The sequence below is a fragment of the Sorghum bicolor genome, chromosome 2, assembly GCF_000003195.3.
Source record: "Sorghum bicolor cultivar BTx623 chromosome 2, Sorghum_bicolor_NCBIv3, whole genome shotgun sequence".
Lineage (NCBI taxonomy): Eukaryota > Viridiplantae > Streptophyta > Magnoliopsida > Poales > Poaceae > Sorghum > Sorghum bicolor.
In genome coordinates, this window is record NC_012871.2 from 9,608,066 (window position 1) to 9,626,698 (window position 18,633).

The 18,633-nt window shown below is 43.6% G+C and overlaps 2 protein-coding genes and 2 pseudogenes across 2 annotated transcripts; 3 read left to right on the top strand and 1 right to left on the bottom strand.

The window, feature by feature from the left end:
- Positions 3,818–5,253, top strand: LOC8054418 (annotated as a pseudogene).
- Positions 9,285–10,418, bottom strand: LOC8054419 (NDR1/HIN1-like protein 10). The gene has a single exon (XM_021454502.1). The coding sequence runs from the start codon at positions 10,390–10,392 to the stop codon at positions 9,580–9,582; it is 813 nt and encodes a 270-aa protein (XP_021310177.1). The 5' UTR covers positions 10,393–10,418; the 3' UTR covers positions 9,285–9,579.
- Positions 12,450–13,703, top strand: LOC8081815 (NDR1/HIN1-like protein 2). The gene has a single exon (XM_002459579.2). It carries the CDS (start codon positions 12,731–12,733, stop codon positions 13,400–13,402), a length of 672 nt encoding a protein of 223 aa, XP_002459624.1. The 5' UTR covers positions 12,450–12,730; the 3' UTR covers positions 13,403–13,703.
- Positions 16,795–17,868, top strand: LOC8081816 (annotated as a pseudogene).

Sequence of the window (18,633 nt, forward strand, 5' to 3'; positions counted from 1 at the left end):
ATATATGATTTAAATATTCGGATACAGATACGGTATCGGATGTTGAATATTCGGACTCGGATACGGACAGATTTGAACCCCTCTAAACGAATTCAGTCTCGAATACGGTCGGAAAATATCCATACCGTTTTCATCCCTAGGCTGGGAGAAGGCTGTAAAAAACCTTACAGCCAGCAAGTTGGCTGTATTATTAAACTTGCTCTGATGCTATCCCACGACGCCTCTCACCCAGACACACCGCTCGATGTGGATAAGAGGAAGTTGTGGCCCGTGGAGGGTAAGACATGGGTATTAAAGTTATATATTTCGGCTTTCCATTTTCATTTCTTTGCTTTTTTCCTTTTCCATTAAGGCCTTGTTTAGTTCCACCCAAAATATCAAAATTTTTCAAGATTCCTCGTCACATCGAATCTTTAGACGCATGCATGGAGTATTAAATATAGACAAAAATAAAAACTAATTACACAGTTTGGTCAAAATTGACGAGACGAATCTTTTGAGCCTAGTTAATCCATGGTTGGACAACAATTATCACAAACAAACGAAAGTGCTACAGTGTCGCGAAATTTTTCACTTCGGGAACTAAACAAGGCCTAAGTTGGTTCAAGTGATGCTATTTAAAATTGGAGGAGAGGAAAATTTGTAATTCAAAAAATGAGGACAAATCTGCAAAGTCTAAAAAGAAGGCGGTAAACATGTAGTTGTTGGTCAAAATGAGGGCTTAAACATAGTTTGCCACAACATGTTTTAGAAAATATAAATATTCATAATACTAAACAATACTTATCACACAAAATTAGAACTCCACTTGACGTTACGCAGCTACGATTTCCACTTGTGCTTTGTGCGTCTGGATCGAAGATTCAAAATGAAGTGGATTATTTATTTCTCTATACAGAGTGCTGACGCGACGCAAGTACGCAACTACCAAAACGCGGTGCTCGCCACCGCGTTGTCACCGCGTGCATGCGGATCGACGCGGACGTTGCTGTCCACCACTGCTCCATCTCGCATCTTTTACTTTTTGCTTGCTATGATGTACTATTATGACTTTGTTTTGTTCGCCATATTTTTTTAAAGCCTGTTTAGATTGAAGATGAAAATTTTTTGGATGTCACATCGGATATGTCGGAAGGATGTCGGGAGGGGTTTTTAGAAATTAATAAAAAAATAAATTACATAACTCGTCGGGAAACTGCAAGACGAATCTATTAATTATAATTAATCTGTCATTAGCACATGTGGGTTATTGTAGCACTTAAGGCTAATTATGGACTAACTAGGCTTAAAAGATTCGTCTCGCGATTTTCAACCAAACTGTGTAATTAGTTTATTTTTTATTTACATTTAATGTTTCATGCATGTGTCCAAAGATTCGATGGGAAGGATGAAAATTTTTTGGTGGGAAACTAAAGAGAGCTTTAGATGTGAGTACTGTAGCATTTATTTTATTTAGTAATTACTTCCTCCGTCTACGAAAGAATCAATTTCTAAAATCCGTACCAGTTATTTTTTTAAGTTTGACTAACTTTATAGAAAAGAGTAACAATATCTACGACGAATCTAATGATACTAATTTGATACTATAAATTTTAATATTTTTTCTAGAAATTTGGTCATTTTCGACGTATGTGTTTAAAAATTCAAAACGATATGATGATATTTTTTTTAGAAAGTAAACAGGGCCAATTGTTTGTCGCGATGAGTAAATTAAAGACGCTAAAGAGATGTTAGGTACGGTCATTCTTAAAATCAGGCAGGCAGAAAACTGCACACGACACGAGCCTATTCACTTTTCTAAAATGTCATAGTTAAAAGTACTTTTTACTGATTTGTTATGAGCTAACAGATTCGGTAGACAAGTTCATAAACATCAACTAGTACCGTAGGTCAGGTAAAAAAAAAGGCCTACTCCATATTCTTCAATATCGGTTCTTTAGAAATTGCAGGACTGCCTAAAATGAAGAGTACAAAACATAGAATTACAGTGCCTTAACACGTTGAATACTATACAATGGAAAATTACAATACAATGGAAAAGCAAAGGAAAGTCACGGAAATAATGACAGCTTATTCGATGTTTTTTTAAATTACACAGTAGAGAACACAAACACACATAACACACAGATACTCACCCCTATGAACACATGTACACAAATCCTATTTTTATGAACACCTCGGAAGGACTGAGCCGACACATCTTGAGATTCATGAAATTATTAGACGCCTCGCTATCAACAGGGATGTCGTCTACAACTGAAATTAAGCATAGCGTCATTAAATCGTATAATAAATCTAGCAGATCTTGAGATTCACAAAGTCATCATAGTCATCATAAGCAGAGATGTTGCTTACCACTGAAAGCATAACACTATTAAATTCTGAAACAAATCAAGAAAAATACGAACACACGTGCCAAGTCGAGAACTTAAACTTAGGTGATAGGTTTCACTACAAGAAACCTAAACAACCGATCTATGATCAATATTCGTGGTTTATTTCGATGTTGAGTGCATAAAAAAATAGGAATCAGAAGATGTAGATACAGAGCATTTCCAATATACTAGACCTTCATGCTACAAGTACTCTAAAATCTAGGCCCTAAATCTCGATAAGAATGAACTGATTCGCGTGAAATTGCTATACTATTTCTATGAAATTCCTGCGTTCCGTATTGAAGGAGCCCCACGTGGAACGAGCCATTGCAATGAAATTTCATATGATTCAAAAGGGGTTAATTCTGTCCCAAGACCGACACAATAATTTTCCATATAGAATTCTAAATTCTAATCATTTGATATTCTTACATTTCTATATCACTATAGAATTAGGATGTAATAATGACCACTAAACTAATAAAAATGAAGTCTTCGTAGTTCATTAACAATTCCACAACGATGTAGAAGCCAAATTAGACTGTAGAACATGGGTTGCTAGTTGATTTCCTCTTTTATCGACATCCATGGATCATATATTATGTCATCGCATTTCTCACGAATATCATTTATATATAAGACCAAAGGTTTAGTGACATTATATTGTTCTACTGGTAAACGATTGTCGCCTTGATAGCAAGACGTCCGTATTAACTTTATCAATCTTAAAATATATTGTCCTAGTCTTTTGAAGGTGTTTATAGGAGTGAACACGTGTGTCTATGTGTCCATATAGGGGTTAGTTTCAGTGCATGCATGAGTGTCTGTATTTAGTTCTGTGATAAAAAAAAACCTCTATTTCACCTTTTTTATTTCTTTTTGGCAAACCGGATTTGATTTGTAAGCATATAATCCGTGGGATTAGTATATGTAACGAGTTATAAAGACCACTACTCAAAAGCCATGGTCATAACTACATTGAAGTTTCAGATTGACCCAAGGACCTTAATTAACGTTTGATCTAAAAGTATACAAAAGGTTTTACACAGTTTTTTCTAACTTTTACGCGAACATCACGGATAATACATGTACACTATTCTTTCATCCCTGGAACAAGTACTACATAATAACTACATATAAGCAACTTATATTGTATATCCCATCCACATGTGACCACTAAATATTAGTCTAAAATATTTGTCTATGGTCTATATATATATATATATATATATATATATATATATATATATATATATATATATATATATATATATATATATATATATATATAGACACACTTAGATAAAACCTAGCCCCATTGGCTGATGCAAGTCAAGTCAAGTCAATCTCTAAAAGTCTCGAGTTGCAATATATATATATGCTACATCGTCGATCTATATATATATATGCTAATTATGCACGCACATATCCGATCCGATCCATCCCAGAACAACGCAACCGCAAAAGTGAGGCAGTCGCATTGACGCCCTCGCTCGCTCGCTCTCTAGGTCAATCCCTTGTAGCTATAGGTACTTTCCACTTCCAGCAAGCAGCACTGCACCATCATCGTCCATGGGGGCGTTCGACGACTGCTGCGACGACTGCTGCTGCTACAGCTGGAAGGACTTCTGGTGGTGCGTCCTCTGCCTCGCCATCCTCGCCGTCATTGCCGTCATCGTCATCCTCGTCGTCGCGTTCGGCTTCGTCCGCCACGTCGACGTCTCCATCGACGACGCCTCCCTCACCCGCCTCGCGCTCGTCGCCGCCGGCACGCCGAACGCAACGACGACGACGGCGACGGCGACGGCGCTCGCGTACAACCTCTCGCTGACGCTGACCATCCGCAACCCGAACTGGGCCATGAGCATGACGACAACCGAGCCGCTGGAGGCGACGTACAGCTTCGACGGCCAGCAGTTCGACCGCGTGAGGCTCGCCGACGAGGGCGACGAGCACCCCGCCGGCAAGACCAGGGTGTACAGGCTCACGACGGGCTCCGATGGCGCGCTCGTCTCGCTGGGCAACGCCGGCGTCGCCGAGTTCAGGAAGGAGAACGCCACGGGCGTCTTCGAGGTGGAGGTGGCCGTCAAGGGCGAGGTGAAGTACACGGCGCGCGTCACCAAGTGCGCCGTGAGGCCACCTGCCCGCTCAAGCTGCAGCTCGCGCCGCCGGGGCAGGCGCCGGCGGCGCTCGTGTTCCAGAAGGTCAAGTGCAAGCTCGCCAAAGCGGAGAAGAACTGCTAGCGTGGCGGGCAACGGCCTTGGGGTGGGGTGTATCTTCAGATGGTGTCATCATCAATAAATAAATTGCAAGAAGTGGGGAATGCCGGCAGTTAGGGTTATCCACACTACAGGGAACGGGTTCTTTGCTGACAGCTTGAAGCTGTCGACGAAGAGAGTAACCCTGTCGGCGAAGACTTTGCCGACAGCATTTCTCTGAGTCTGTCGGCGAAGAGCTGTCGGCGAAGCTCTAGTCAGCGAAGCCCACTTTGCCGACAGGCATGGACGGACTGTCGGCGTTGTTTCACCGACAGCTACGTGTCCTGTCGGCGAAGGACACAACGTCGTTAAGACGGTTGCCGTCTTCTTCGCCGACAGCTTGGAACAGCTGTTGGCAAAGGGCTAATCTTTGCCGATAGTATTGCGTCGGCTGTCGGCAAAGTCTTTGCCGACAGCTTGCTATGCTGTCGGCAAAGGGCTGCCCTTTGCCGACAGCAGGTGTTTGCGCTGGGAAAATACCCAGCTTTGCCGACAGCTGTGGCATATGCTGTCGGCAAAGCTGGGCAAATTTTTTCTTTTCTTTTTGCTGATTTCTTGCATTTAAACCACATTTATCATATAGAACCACATTCGGAATGTCTGGGTTTTGAGCATCCGACACCACAAATTGCTCTAAACTTTTTGAAATTTTTATCATAGGCTCCACATGAGATAACATGACACCCCGACAAGTTTTGTGATTTTCCGACTTCGTTTGGATTTTATATAATTAAAAAATACCTCTACCACGTCGCGAAAGTGTTGTTCCGTGGACGAGGACTTCAAACTTTGGGGTGAGCTTCTGCACACGGCCTCAAAATACAATCTCCAAAGTGAATATCATTTCTTGAATGGCTAAGTTTCAATATTTCATGCACCTGCAGTTCAAACTTGGAATTTTCGAGAAAATTCAAGGAAACAGAAGAAATCAACAAAATATAGCCAAAAGTTATAAAAAGTTTCCAAATTGGAACATGTGCTTGTAAACAATATAGCTAGACAACCTAAAAAGTTTGAAGTCAAAATTCCAAAAAAGTGCAAAATCTTTGCCGACAGCTGTGACAAAGCTGTCGGCAAAGAGCTGTCTTTGCCGACAGCAGTAGATGCTGTCGGCAAAGCACTGTTCCCTTTGCCGACAGCCTGACGTCAGTGCTGTCGGCGAAGCAAACGACGGCGGCACCGTTTGACCCCACCTAAACTTCGCCGACAGGGCTTCTTTGCCGACAACAGGGCTGTCGGCAAAGAACGGATTCGCCGACAACTTTCCTTCGCCGACAGCCAGGAGACTTAGAGCTGTCGGCGAAGAATACTTTCCCGACAGCGGACTTTGCCTATCGGCAAAGAAGTTCTTCGCCGACAACTCAGGTCCCGGCTGTCGGGAAAAGGCTGAGCTGTCGGCGAATTTCGTTTTTCCCGTAGTGCCAAGTGTACAGCCTGCTTTTAGTCTCTATCGCACGAGCTAAGCCAAAAGCTAGCTCAATTAATTTTAAGCTTTTGTTAACTTTTGGCTGAAGAAAATAACGATGTAATAGGCCTGAGCATGGCACCTGTTGCAAGATCAAGGTGACAAGGTAGCACCGTGGATCATTGTTCGTTCGATCAATCTACTTTTAACGAGAAATCAAGTACAAACTCCAAGGACCGGAGGAAGAAGGTTGCTAACGGGTGCAACTGTGTGTAAGGCTAAGAGCTAGAAAAATTGTCGCTTTTTACGTCTTGGTTGTTGGTGTTAATTTCAATGTGTTGGAGGTCATCCTGTGGTATGATTAATATGCACTATGGAGTATTATAATGGTTGTTGGCGTTCATAATGATTTTTAAGCCTATATAGAGAACAACTGAGTGATTTATGGATAATCATGCTTAGTTGATGATACTGCTTTTGGGTGAGATTGGAGTTCACCTAGTGCATTTGTATTGGCAATTTGCATCTAATGGCCTAGTGACTTGTTGAAGCTATGGGATGCTTATGACTCTTGGTGGTTCGTGGCACATAGATTGCTTGGAGCAATTGGAGTTCCGTTGAAACACTCAATTGGATATTGTGAGGTGATTGCAACATCAATTGTGAGTGGCTCTAGTGACTTATTGAAGCTGCGAGATTCATGTTACGCTTGGTGGTTGTTGCCAGCTAGATGGTTTGGAACGGCTAGAGTTCTAATGAAGCACTCAATTTGAGACTATAAGGTGCTTGAAATATCGACTGTGATCATCCCTGTTGACTATGGTGAAGTGCAACTCTAGCAGAATTGAGGCTATCGGTGTACCTTGTGATTGGTTGCCTTACACGCTAGCACTCATGTCAGAACCAATCTTCGAGGCTTGTTGAGCTAGTAGGGGAGTGACACTCTTTGGACACACCTCAATGTGGAGTAAGTGCGGCGCTGCTGGCAAGCAACCGAATCTACGGAGAAAAAAAATCTTATATCATCATCTTTGTCTTCCCTTGTGGTTTGCAATATCTACATTTGCTCTTTCTCTGTGTTTTCTTAGCTTGTGTAGGTCTTTAGCTCTCTAGCTTGCTTGTTTGATTATGTAGTTGTTCTTGTTGCTAGCGTACCCAAGTAGTTGCTAGTGTTTCTTTCGAGTAGCCCTTGTGTAGTTGAGTAGCTAGTTGTTCACTAGATTTTTTAGGGTTATCTTGTTTGGCTTGCTAGTCTCAGTGTTTGTAGTGGTTATTAGGGCTCATATTAGGGTTATTCTGTTCGCTTATCTGAAAGTCATAGCTGAAAGTATTGTTCGTTGATTTATTGTGAGAGAAAATACTGCTAGCCGGTAGAAAAAGTATGGCTTATAAGGGAAGTGAACTGGGCCGCTTATGCCTATTTATGTTTGTACCTTGTGAAAACTTTTTAGTAGACTAGTCACCTCCTTTAACATCAATCGATCTTCACTTTTATGTTTCACAATTTCTCTCTTATCCCCACTCACTACTAAAGAATTGATCTTACCCAACAAGAGCTTCTTTGTATAGAGGTGGCTCAGTTTCTAACAGCTTCTACAGTGACATCCAAACTAAGCTCTAATAACACATTTGTATAGAGGCGGCTCTACTTTTAGCCATCTCTAAAAATCGATTTGTACATGCGACTGTAATTTAGAGCCGCATCTAAAAATAGGGGCTACATAGTAAAATTCGGCCTTTTCATATGACTTCGGATGGAGAGCGACCAAATAAAAGTTGTAGATCTCAAAGAGTTAAGCAACTTTGTAGTTGACAACTTTTTCATTTGAAATCATCCATGCAATGAAAATTACATTAGAATTTCTCACATTTGAATTCAAATTTCCAAACATCCTTGGATGGAGAAACAACCAAAACCAAAGTTGTAGACCTCGAAATACAACTTTCTAGTTGATAAATTTTTCATTTGAATTCATTTAGAGTCTCAAATACTCATTTTAAAATTAGACGAAGATAAAATAAAGAGGACGAATATCCTAAATGGACAATATTATCTTATGGGTGGAGTGGTTAGGGCAGAAACACACGAGCCCTGCAGTCGCCACACGCATGTGGCTACCTAGCTAGCGAGGCCTCGTTAATTTTTTTCTATTTTTTGGGCCAAGATTTGTGATTTTTGAGCCGCAATTTGTAGACATGTCTTGAAATATAGTATCTCTACAAATCAATTTCTAAAGATAGCTCCTCTTTTCAGCACTTGTCCTAAAAAAATCCGATTTATAGAGGTGGTCAATGATTTATAAAGGTGGAAAAGTAATGCACATACTAGTCGCTTTATAGAGTCATCCTAGCCATCTCTAATGTGTTTTTAGTAGTGATCGTGCCACGTCAATTTGTCCTAGTGCGTGGCATGTCTTGAATAAGTATGTTATTATTTATAGTGTATGGAAACTCGTACGTTGGGATATGACCTTAACAGTCAGGGAATGGGAACGTGGCCATGTTCCGAGAACATCGTTCTGATTTGTGGAACGGGAACATAACGGAACACCGTCTCAAAATTTAGTGGAATGTGACCCTGGTGAGTTAGGGGCACCCACGAACATCAACTTGTCCTTGCTGCTTGCCACAAGAACTCTGCCGCAACGCAGAGAGCGAGGAACCAGGGAAGAAGCAAGGACGGAGAGCGAGAAGAAGGCTGGATGGGGTCAGGGGGGTGGCGACGGGCGAGCATGGGCGACGGCGATTTCTTGTAAGTTTGCCTGGAGTCCTGGACACTAAATGAGCTTTAGTGTTTAGTGGTGGACGATTACCATGCAACGGTCCAATGAATAAAACAAAAAAAAGAAACAATTGGCAAAAAAAGTAGATGCTGCAAGGATTTGAACTCTAGATGTTGCATTATCAAATCAAACAAATCTAGATTGCATGGACCAACCAACTTGTCCCCTACACATTACTATTTAATTGGTACATGTTTTAGTACTTGAAGGGAGGAGTCGAGGCTGTATACCCTCCATGTTCCACCATTTTGAAGTGTATATCGTATCACGTACCCTATTCCCGTACCACGTTCCATTCGTTCTATGAACTTAACTGGTAAGGATATGACTTCTACTACTTAAACAATGCGTACCCGCCGCCTAGACCAAAAGAGGTAAAAAATAAAAGATAACAGGCAGAGATTTGTCCATTGTCAACATGCGGAATCGCATTGCAATAACTAGGTTTGTTCACAGCAAGAAAGTTTGTGAAACAGGAATACATTGCTGCATTGTTTAAATCTCATGTGAAGAACTCTTGTTCAAACATTTGCCATCGAAAACAATGAATAATGTGAAAGGCGAAACACACACACACACACACACACACACAGAGAGAGAGAGAGAGAGAGAGAGAGAGAGAGAGAGAGAGAGAGTTCAACACACAGTTCAACTCAATTGCAACAAGGACCAATAAGAGGGGGACAGGATGAGTAAAACACAGCACATGAGCTCCAAATCAAAATCAATGCATTTGCAAACCAATATAATCATCATCTCTAGCAGTACTTGTCGTCGGACTTGGCGAGCTCGCAGTCGACTTTCTGGAACACGACGGACGTTGCCCCCGGCGCGGCGAGCTGCAGCTTGAGTGGGCAGGTGGCCTCGATCTTGCACTTGGTCTTGCGCAGCGTGTACTTGAACTTCCCCGTCACCGCCACCTCCACCTCGAACACCCCCGTGGCGTTCTCCTTCCTGAACTCGGCCTCGCCGGCGTTGCCGAGCGCCACGCCGCGGGCCTCCGAGCTCGACGCCAGGTGGTACACCACCGTCTTCCGGGGACCCTGCTTGTCGCCCTTGTCGGCGACGTGCACGCGCTCGAACGGCTGCCCGTCGAAGCTGTACGCGGCCTCCAGCGGCTTGTCGTGCTTGATGCCGATGGCCCAGTTCGGGTTGCGCACGGTCAGCGCCAGCGTGAGGTTGTAGGCGAGCGCCGTCGTGGGCGTGGTCACCAGCGCGAACCGGGTGAGCGACGCGTCCTCCACGCGGATCCTGACGTGGCGGAGAGGCCCGCCGAAGATGACGATGACGATGACGACGCCGGCGATGACGATGAGGCCGATGACGACGGCGAGACAGATGAGCCAGTCCTTGACATTGTCCCAGCACTCGCCGCAGCAGCCACACATGGTTGCCTCGCCGTCGCCGTCGCCACGCGGTTGATGAGGCGGCGTTCTTGCTTCAGATGTAGGAAGGAGGCTGTACTGCTTGGAGTTTGCATCGGTTTGAGTTGGGATCGAATTTGAGGTCGATCCGGCAGGTAATGAGATGATGATGCGTTGAGAAAGGAGCAAGTAAAGAATAATAGACATAGCTTTATTTAGTAGATCTGTATAATCTTGGTCCTCGTCATTGTTTTTACATTTCAATACAGCTAGTTGGCCCAGGGCTTATCTGGACGGCGCTTTAATTTTTTGTTGCGCGCACATGGAGACGCTGGAGAGCATCTGCCGGGCAACTCGGCTCCACAAAACTTGTGGAGCAGCTCGAAAAAAACTAAAATTTATGGAGTAACTCTTTAGATGTTCTCACAACTCATCTATTTTGCTCGAAGTGCGTTGAGCTGAAATCATTGAACTAGAAAATATGGAGCAGAGCAGTCCTAAACACCCCCTAAGATTAGAACATAATACCATCATTTTGTCTGAGTCAACTAGATTAAGGGTGGAACAGTACAATGGCCAATTGTGATCCTGAGTCTTAAGTTCAATGGGCATGCACTCACAATTCGAATATCGGAACATGTACTGAAGACAATAGTGCACACACGGATTTTTTTTAAAAAAAAAGCCTTTTGAATCATAGGCTTCGTCGACACTTCAACCACTACCACACAGAACACGTAAATAGCTATCAAACTAACATTGTTGGTTGATTTGGAACCAGTAGTGAATATGTGAACTTTTACTGCCGGTTTGTGGCTACAACCAGCACTGATATACAACATACTATCACTCTGGTTATAGCCATGAATCAAAGTCCACGTATCAATGTCGGTTTATGGATTCAATAGGAGTGATAGGCTACTATTTTGCACAAAAAGATTCATAATTTTTCATATGAGGTCGGATAAGATAAACTTTATATCAAAATTGGATAGTTCAAAGAGATCTAAAACTTTATAATTGACAATTTTTAATTTGAGAATGTTTATATGTCCAAATATTCAGTATAAGTTCTCGAATTAGTTTTGAGATAGTTAACAATGTCGAATAGAGACAAAGTCAATATTAGAGTTAGTACTGCACTACAACTTTACAATTAACAACTTTTTTCATTTAAGATCATTTAGAGTATGAAATATCTAAAAGTAATATAAGGTTGGTAAATGTGTAGCCAAAAAAATAAAATAAAATGAAGGAAGAGAGACAACGGGGACAATCGAGAGTTAAGGGTTCAGTCTCATGCGGTCAATGAGCCAATCTCTTGAATGAAATGAGATGCATTCGAGTAGGAGAAGGGAGCACTCCCCCATTTGAAAGCAAAGTTAGACATCCATCTAGCTCTATGTTCGCCATTCCTACTCCGATCCTAATTCGTGCCCACTCCTCAAATTTACCTCCGAAACCTTAGATTCACCATCGTTGTACCCTATCTTACACCACCACTCTAGCGCAGATAGATTTTGATATGGATGATTTTGTCATCGATACCATGGTCGCCACTTGAACTGGGGTTTGCCATACGCATGGTTGAGGAGTAAATGAGTAATCGAATGAGAGAGGGAGGGGTGATTGTGAGTCAAGGGTTAAGTTTAATTTTTCAATGAGCAAACCACTCAAGGGCAATATGATCATTTCCCATCAATTTCATCATACATCAGGTCGAACATGTCGTGCCAACCAAGAAGAAGCCAATCGAAGTGGTATATGGCGTATAAAACCAGAAGCCAAAGGAGATTGTTTCATTTATTAGAAAATAATATTCAACTAAGAAAGAAAGAATGTTCTTTTAAAAATGTTTTAGTTGGGAAAAAATAAATTTTGTTGTGTGGGGATGAACAAATCCTTAATGAGAAAAAAATGTTTAGGATAATTTTTTTATGAATTTAGTTATTTTATAAAATTATTTTCTAGCAGCATGTGAGTTATTTTAAGACTTAAGATTTTAGTTATTTTATATGTATATAAGTAGGAATGCGAGTCATGTTATTCATGAATCTACAAAAATTAAGAGGCCCTTTGAAATGCAATAACTCTACAAGAATTATTTATTTTCAAAAAAACAATAAATGAAAAAAATCGCTGTTCCAAAGGAGTCCTAAAACTAAAACTATTTGTGATTTTAGGTACAAGTACAACCTCCGAATCCATGGACTGAGGGAGTATATAGCATGCCACAGTAGGAAAAACAAAATTGTTTATTTATTTATCTGAAAAATTATAGCTAAAATTACTATTTGTTGATTTATCGACATATAAGTAAAACGAAAAGGAAGCTCAACAATTTACTACTACTACTAGTGCACAAATGTACAAGTGTACAACCAGCAAGTCACTGTGGAGGCAGTAAGGAAAGACGGTTCTTTTATTGTCAGGGCAAGACAGAAATTACCCACCAAATCTCCAGTTCCCCATCTCCATTCCGCGGCGGATCTCTTCTCTTCTCCCTCCATCGCCACCGGAGCGCAAGATTTGCTCCGCCTCCGCCATGTGCTGCTTCGACGACTGCTGCTGCGGCTGCTACGACTCGTTCTGCGACCGGTGCTGCTCCTGCATCTCGTACGACACGCGGGAGACCATCTTCGGCCTCTGCATCTGCTTCCTCGTGCTCGCCGCCGTCGTCCTCTTCGTCGTGCTCCTGGCCGCCTACGGCTTCATCCGCCACGTGGAGGTCGCCGTCGAGGCCGCCTCGCTGACCAGGTTCGCCCTCGTGACGACCCCGGCCACCGCGTTCGCCTACAACCTCTCCCTCACGCTCACCGTCCGCAACCGGAACTGGGCCATGAGCATCAAGAACACCGAGCCGCTGGAGGCCGACTACAGCTTCGACGGCCAGCGGTTCGACCGCGTCAAGCTCGCCGGCGAGGGGGACGTCCACCCGGCCGGCAAGACACGGGTGTACCACCTCGACTCCGGCGCGGGCGCCGCGTACGTGGCGCTCGGGAACGCCGGCGTCGCCGAGTTCGGGAAGGAGAACGCCACGGGGCTGTTCCAGGTGGAGGTGGCGCTCGCCGGCGAGGTCAGGTACCAGGCCCACTTCACCAAGTGCAAGCTGGCCGCGACGTGCCCGCTCAAGCTGCAGCTCGCGACGCCCGGGACGCCGGCCGTCGTCTTCCAGAAGGTCAAGTGCAAGCTCGCCAAGCCCGACAAGAACTGCTAGCTTAGCTAGCCAGCCGGCCGAATGGCGAGTGTTGTTGGATTTATTTTTAAGAGATGAGCTAGTGATTGACGATTGCGCTGGATTTGGTAAAAATTTGTAGCAAGGAGCACAGTAATTTGTTTGAATTGGAATTGTTGGTAAATTTGTGGCTAGTTTGTTGGAATTTGTACCGAGCATCCTGTTTGATTGGAGGCGAGTTTGTGTAATTCTTGAGTCGTTTGTGAACAGGATTTCACAAACTGGATAGGATGTGGAGAGAGTTTCTCTCTATCCGGGAGTTCAGAAGATTTGTGTCTCGAAATCTTGCTCACCTTTTCACTTAAACCTGTTCTCGATTAACAGAGCACAGAGAACAGTAAAAATGTAAACGGCGTGCTAAACGGACTTGGTGGGCGAGCACTGGACGGCCTGGTACATCTTGAATTCACAGTAAAATGTAAACGGAGTTGAAAAAAAAAATTGAACTATCCATATGAATGCATCTCTAGTGTTAAGGCTTTGTTTAGTTCCAAAAAATTTCAAGATTTTTCGTCACATCAAATCTTGCAGCACATGCATGGAGTATTAAATTTAGATGAAAACAAAAACCAATTACACAGTTTGTCTGTAAATCGTAAGATGAATCTTTTGACCCTAATTAGTCTATGATTGGACAATATTTGCCACAAACAAACGAAAGTGCTACAGTACCCAAAAGCTAAAATTTTTGCAAACTAAACAAGGCCTAAGTACTAGACTAGATGAGACATGTAATCATACAGAACATGCTTGGGGTCTTTTTTAGAAAAATACTACAGAACATGCTTGGTACCCTGGCAGTTCATCCGTCCGTGGCCGTCCCCACTCCCCAGGCCCTCTAGTGCCAAGCCTTGACCGACCTGAGTCAAGTCAACGTCTTCTTCCATCAAATACCCAACAGCAGAGCTGCCTTGTCTCACTCCCTAACCACCGGTACTTTGAAGCTATGACTCACCGCCTTTGTCGTGCTTTCCTAGGCTTCCATGTTCGTGCGCCTTGTTGAATCTACCCCCATGTCCATGCACTTTTTTGCTTGTTGTTGGTGATGAGGACCAAAAAGAGAGAAACGGGAGGGGTAGCAGCAACGAGAATGTCAAACTTGCAATGGCGGCTATCCTCTACCAAAGACTAGAAGCCACTCGTGCGCTGCTCCATGGTGATGGACAAGCAATAACATGATAAGGGAGGAGTTTGTCTCCTCGATTTTTTGACGGGTGCCTTGAATGTGAGGGTTATATTCCTCTTAGAGTATCTCCGTTGGATCCCCATTTCCTTTTTCCTTAAAATATAGCATAGAGGGGACTGAAAAAACTGAATTGTAAAACATGTGAAGATATGAGTTCTATTAGACTGTGAAAGCCCCTATCCCCTTTATATGTGGGAACACATGTCCGCAATTCTCTCTCTCTCTCTCTCTCTCTCTCTCTCTCTCTCTCTCTCTCTCTCTCTCTCTCTCTCTCTCTCTCTCTCTCTCTCGCTCGCTCTCGCCTCTTCTCTTCTCTCACTCCCTGTCTCTCTTGTTGCTGATAGATCGAAGTAGGTGTGGGCCGCATGGTACGTGCACAGGCATGAAACTACAAGCATTACTCGACAATGGCTGCCCATCGGTGCGGTGATAGCTAACCGGCCTACTTGTGCACATGGCAATGGATGCTAGTTCGACATAGGACAAGGCGTGGCCGTGGCATGGGCATGGGCATGGCTTGGCAATGGCTGCCTGCATGCCCTGCGTGTGTGTGGCGAGGCACGGCGGCGGCTACTCGCCTAGGCTAGTGCCGCGCAACACGACAATAGCATAAGTGTGGGGCCCGAGACGTCAGTGAGAGGGGAAGGAACAAAAAGAGATTGTGAGAGATTGTTGGTTGTTCCCCTCTCTTCATGGGATTGAGGGATTGATTTTCTTAATTAAAAATATCAAGAAAAAAAGATTGAAAAGGGGATCTATTGAAGATTTTTTTACTACAATCCCTTCTATCACTAGTTATATATGTAAAGTGTATCGTGTGGATATGTTCCTTGGCATGAATCCCCCACATCCAACAATAGTAAAAATGAGATTGATCGCCGATGAAAAAGAGAGATAAAAGATCGATCCATCCCAACTCTAATCATCCTTAAACAAAACATAAGTTCACCTTGACTAAGCATACATAAAAGAATAAGAAAATTATCACATCAAACTAGTATTATTTTGGACTCATTATAAAATACATTTTAATTATCTATATCAATAGGAGTGTAAATGCCATGGATAATATCAATGTGAGACTTGAAACGGAGTTTGGAAATAATTGGACCCAACGTAGTAATCGTGGCTGAAATTTAAAATGAAATGGAAATAAATAAATTTTGAAAAAAAAATCTGAGTTCCTAGTGGTTAGAGCGTGCATAGAATTTTTGAACAAACATGTAATGTGCGTTCACCGTGGGACGTAACGTATTTTCGTTTCGGTTACACGTCTTTGAATCCCTATACCATCGTGGGCTAAACTCAGCCATTTGAGGGTGTTTGTAAATCTCATTTCCCGTAGTAAAATTAATATGACTGCTTGAAAAGTATCAGGTGAATGTACTTGGTGTGAATTCTTCAGCATTCTCTATGTTTTGGGAACTAAAAGAAGGACTAGGTGAATTCTCATAGTAAACTAAGGCCTTGTTCAGTTTTTAAAAAATTTTAGTTTCGGGTATTATAGTATTTTTGTTTTTATTTGACAAATATCCAATCATAGAATAATTAAGCTCAAAAGATTCATCTCATGATTTACAGGCAAACTGTACAATTAGTTTTTGTTTTCATCAATATTTAATGCTTTATGCAAGTACCGCAAGATTTGATGTGACGAAAAATCTTAAAAAGTTTTAAATTTTTGAGGTGAACTAAACAAGGCCTAAGCCAGGGTGTTGTATTTCTCAATTCTCATAGTCAAATATCTCCAGCATTCTTTCAGTACGTGTACGGTGTACCTCTTCCGGTTCTCGTAGAACTGTCATTCTGGGGAGAGAAAAGGTAAGGCCTCTTGTTTAGTTGCGACTATAGCATTTTTGTTTATTTGTGATAAATATTGTCTAACTATAGACTAACTAGTCTTAAAAAATTTGTCTCGTAAATTACAGATAAACTGTGCAATTAGTTTTTATTTTCGTCTATATTTAATACTTCATGCATGTGCCACAAGATTTGATGTGACGGGGAATCTTGAAAAGTTTTTAAATTTGAGAGGGAACTAAACAAGGCCTTTGGGACCTCTCTCGCCGATGGGGAACTCTCATTGTCTTTTTTTAAAAAAAATTATTATTTTTATTTTGAGATGCACATTGTCATTGGTTGATGGGATCTCTCACGCTGGCTGGTTTGGTTTACCGTGTGTTGACGGCGTTTTCTCCTTGGTCAAGTCAACCTCTCTTGTCTTGCATCAAAGATCCAACAACAGGGAGGAGAGGAGAGGAACCCGGGAGCTGCCCTGTCTCGCCATCCCTCGCTCGCCACCAGCAATTCAGCACCCAAAGCCGACGCCGACGCCGACGCCGACGCCGGTCGCCGGTCGCCGGTCGCCGGCGAAACATGGGGAATAAGCTGAGCGAGTGCTGGGACGACTGCTGCTACAAGTGGGACGAGTGGAAGTACTGCCTGCTCTGCGTGGCCATCGTGGCCGGCGTCGTCCTCCTCGCCGTGCTCCTCGCCGCCTACGGCTTCGTCCGCCACCTCGACATCTCCGTCGACGACGCCTCCCTGACGCGGTTCGAGCTCTCGACCTCGCCGGTGACGTCGCTGTCGTACAACCTCCCTCTCCCTCACCCTGGTGATCCGCAACCCGAACTGGGCGATGGCGCTCAAGAACACCAAGCCGCTGGAGGCGCAGTACAAGTTCGACGACCAGGCGTTCGACCGGTTCCAGCTCGCCGACAAGGGCGGCAAGCACCCCGCCGGGAAGACCCGCGTGTACCACCTGTCCCCCGCCGGCACCACCAGGGCCGTCATGCTCGGGAACGCCGGCGAGGCCGAGTTCCGCAAGGAGAACGCCACGGGGACGTTCCAGGTCGAGGTGGCCGTCGCCGGGGAGGTCCGGTACACGGCGCGATACACCAAGTGCAAGGTCGAGGCGTCGTGCCCGCTCAAGCTGCAGCTCGCGCCGCCGCCGGGGACGGCGGCGGCCGCCGTCGTGTTCCAGAAGGTCAAGTGCAAGCTCGCCGAGCCGGAGAAGAACTGCTAGCACGTAGCTGGACTTGCATTATTGCGTTCTGCTTGCTGTGTGCTGCTGTGCTGCGTTAATCAGGATTTCTAGTGTGTGTCAGCGTGTGTGTTTTGCAATTTATGCGAATGTGATTTTTGTTTCAGCTCAGTTTGTCTGATACTATAAATTTTCTATAGCATTTTGTTTATTTCGTCACCTTTTGTTTACATACATTTGTTCTTGCACATGGAATTAGCGAACGAGAGTCTGAACAGAGGCACATTGATCTTACACTGGAAATGGCAGGGCCGAAGTGACCGCGGATAGCAACTAGAGCATGTTTGTTTGAGCTTATGAGCCGACTGTTAATCATTTATAACAAATCAGCTAAGCTAACAGTACTCTCTACTATAATTTAACAGCCAAACAAACAAGGTGGATGACGAGTCGTCGCAATGCTCGCCGGCGGCGGTTGACGCCACGCCGGCCGGCGAGCCGGGAGTCCGTGATCGGCTGAAGGTTCTTTTCTTGCGCACAAGGGCGCCTTGTTCGTGTCACGTAAGCTCTATTTACTTGGAAGCGGGGACAGGAATCGCAAAACACTCTTTCAGAATACGAAGAATATTTGATCAAAAGGAAAAGAATACAAAGAATATAAAAAAAGAGGACAGAAATTGCGAATAAAAGAATGGAATGGGACACAAGTCACTTGCAGCAGGTCACGGGAAAAGACAGGCACGCGACACGACAACGGCTAGTTGGCACATGGTAACGCACTAACGCGTAATGTTTGAGAGATGCTTTGTCAGTAGACCTTTCGATTGGCCAATCCGAGTGAGGATTTGAATAAGAAAATTACCTCTGGAATACAACCCGTCCAGCAGCTTATGTCTTGTTTAGTTCCAAAACTTTTTACAAAATAGACATTATAGACAAATTTTCTATAACTAAAAGCAACTCCAGCCCAAACTCCTACTAGATCCCTATTCTAAATTTAGCGGCTTGAGAAAAAAAATTCACTCTGAGTCTCCTATTTGTGCT

Excerpts from the sequence above, each read along its gene's own strand:
- LOC8054419 (XM_021454502.1), bottom strand. The coding sequence starts at position 10,392 with ATGTCTATTATTCTTTACTTGCTCCTTTCTCAACGCATCATCATCTCA.
- LOC8081815 (XM_002459579.2), top strand. The coding sequence starts at position 12,731 with ATGTGCTGCTTCGACGACTGCTGCTGCGGCTGCTACGACTCGTTCTGC.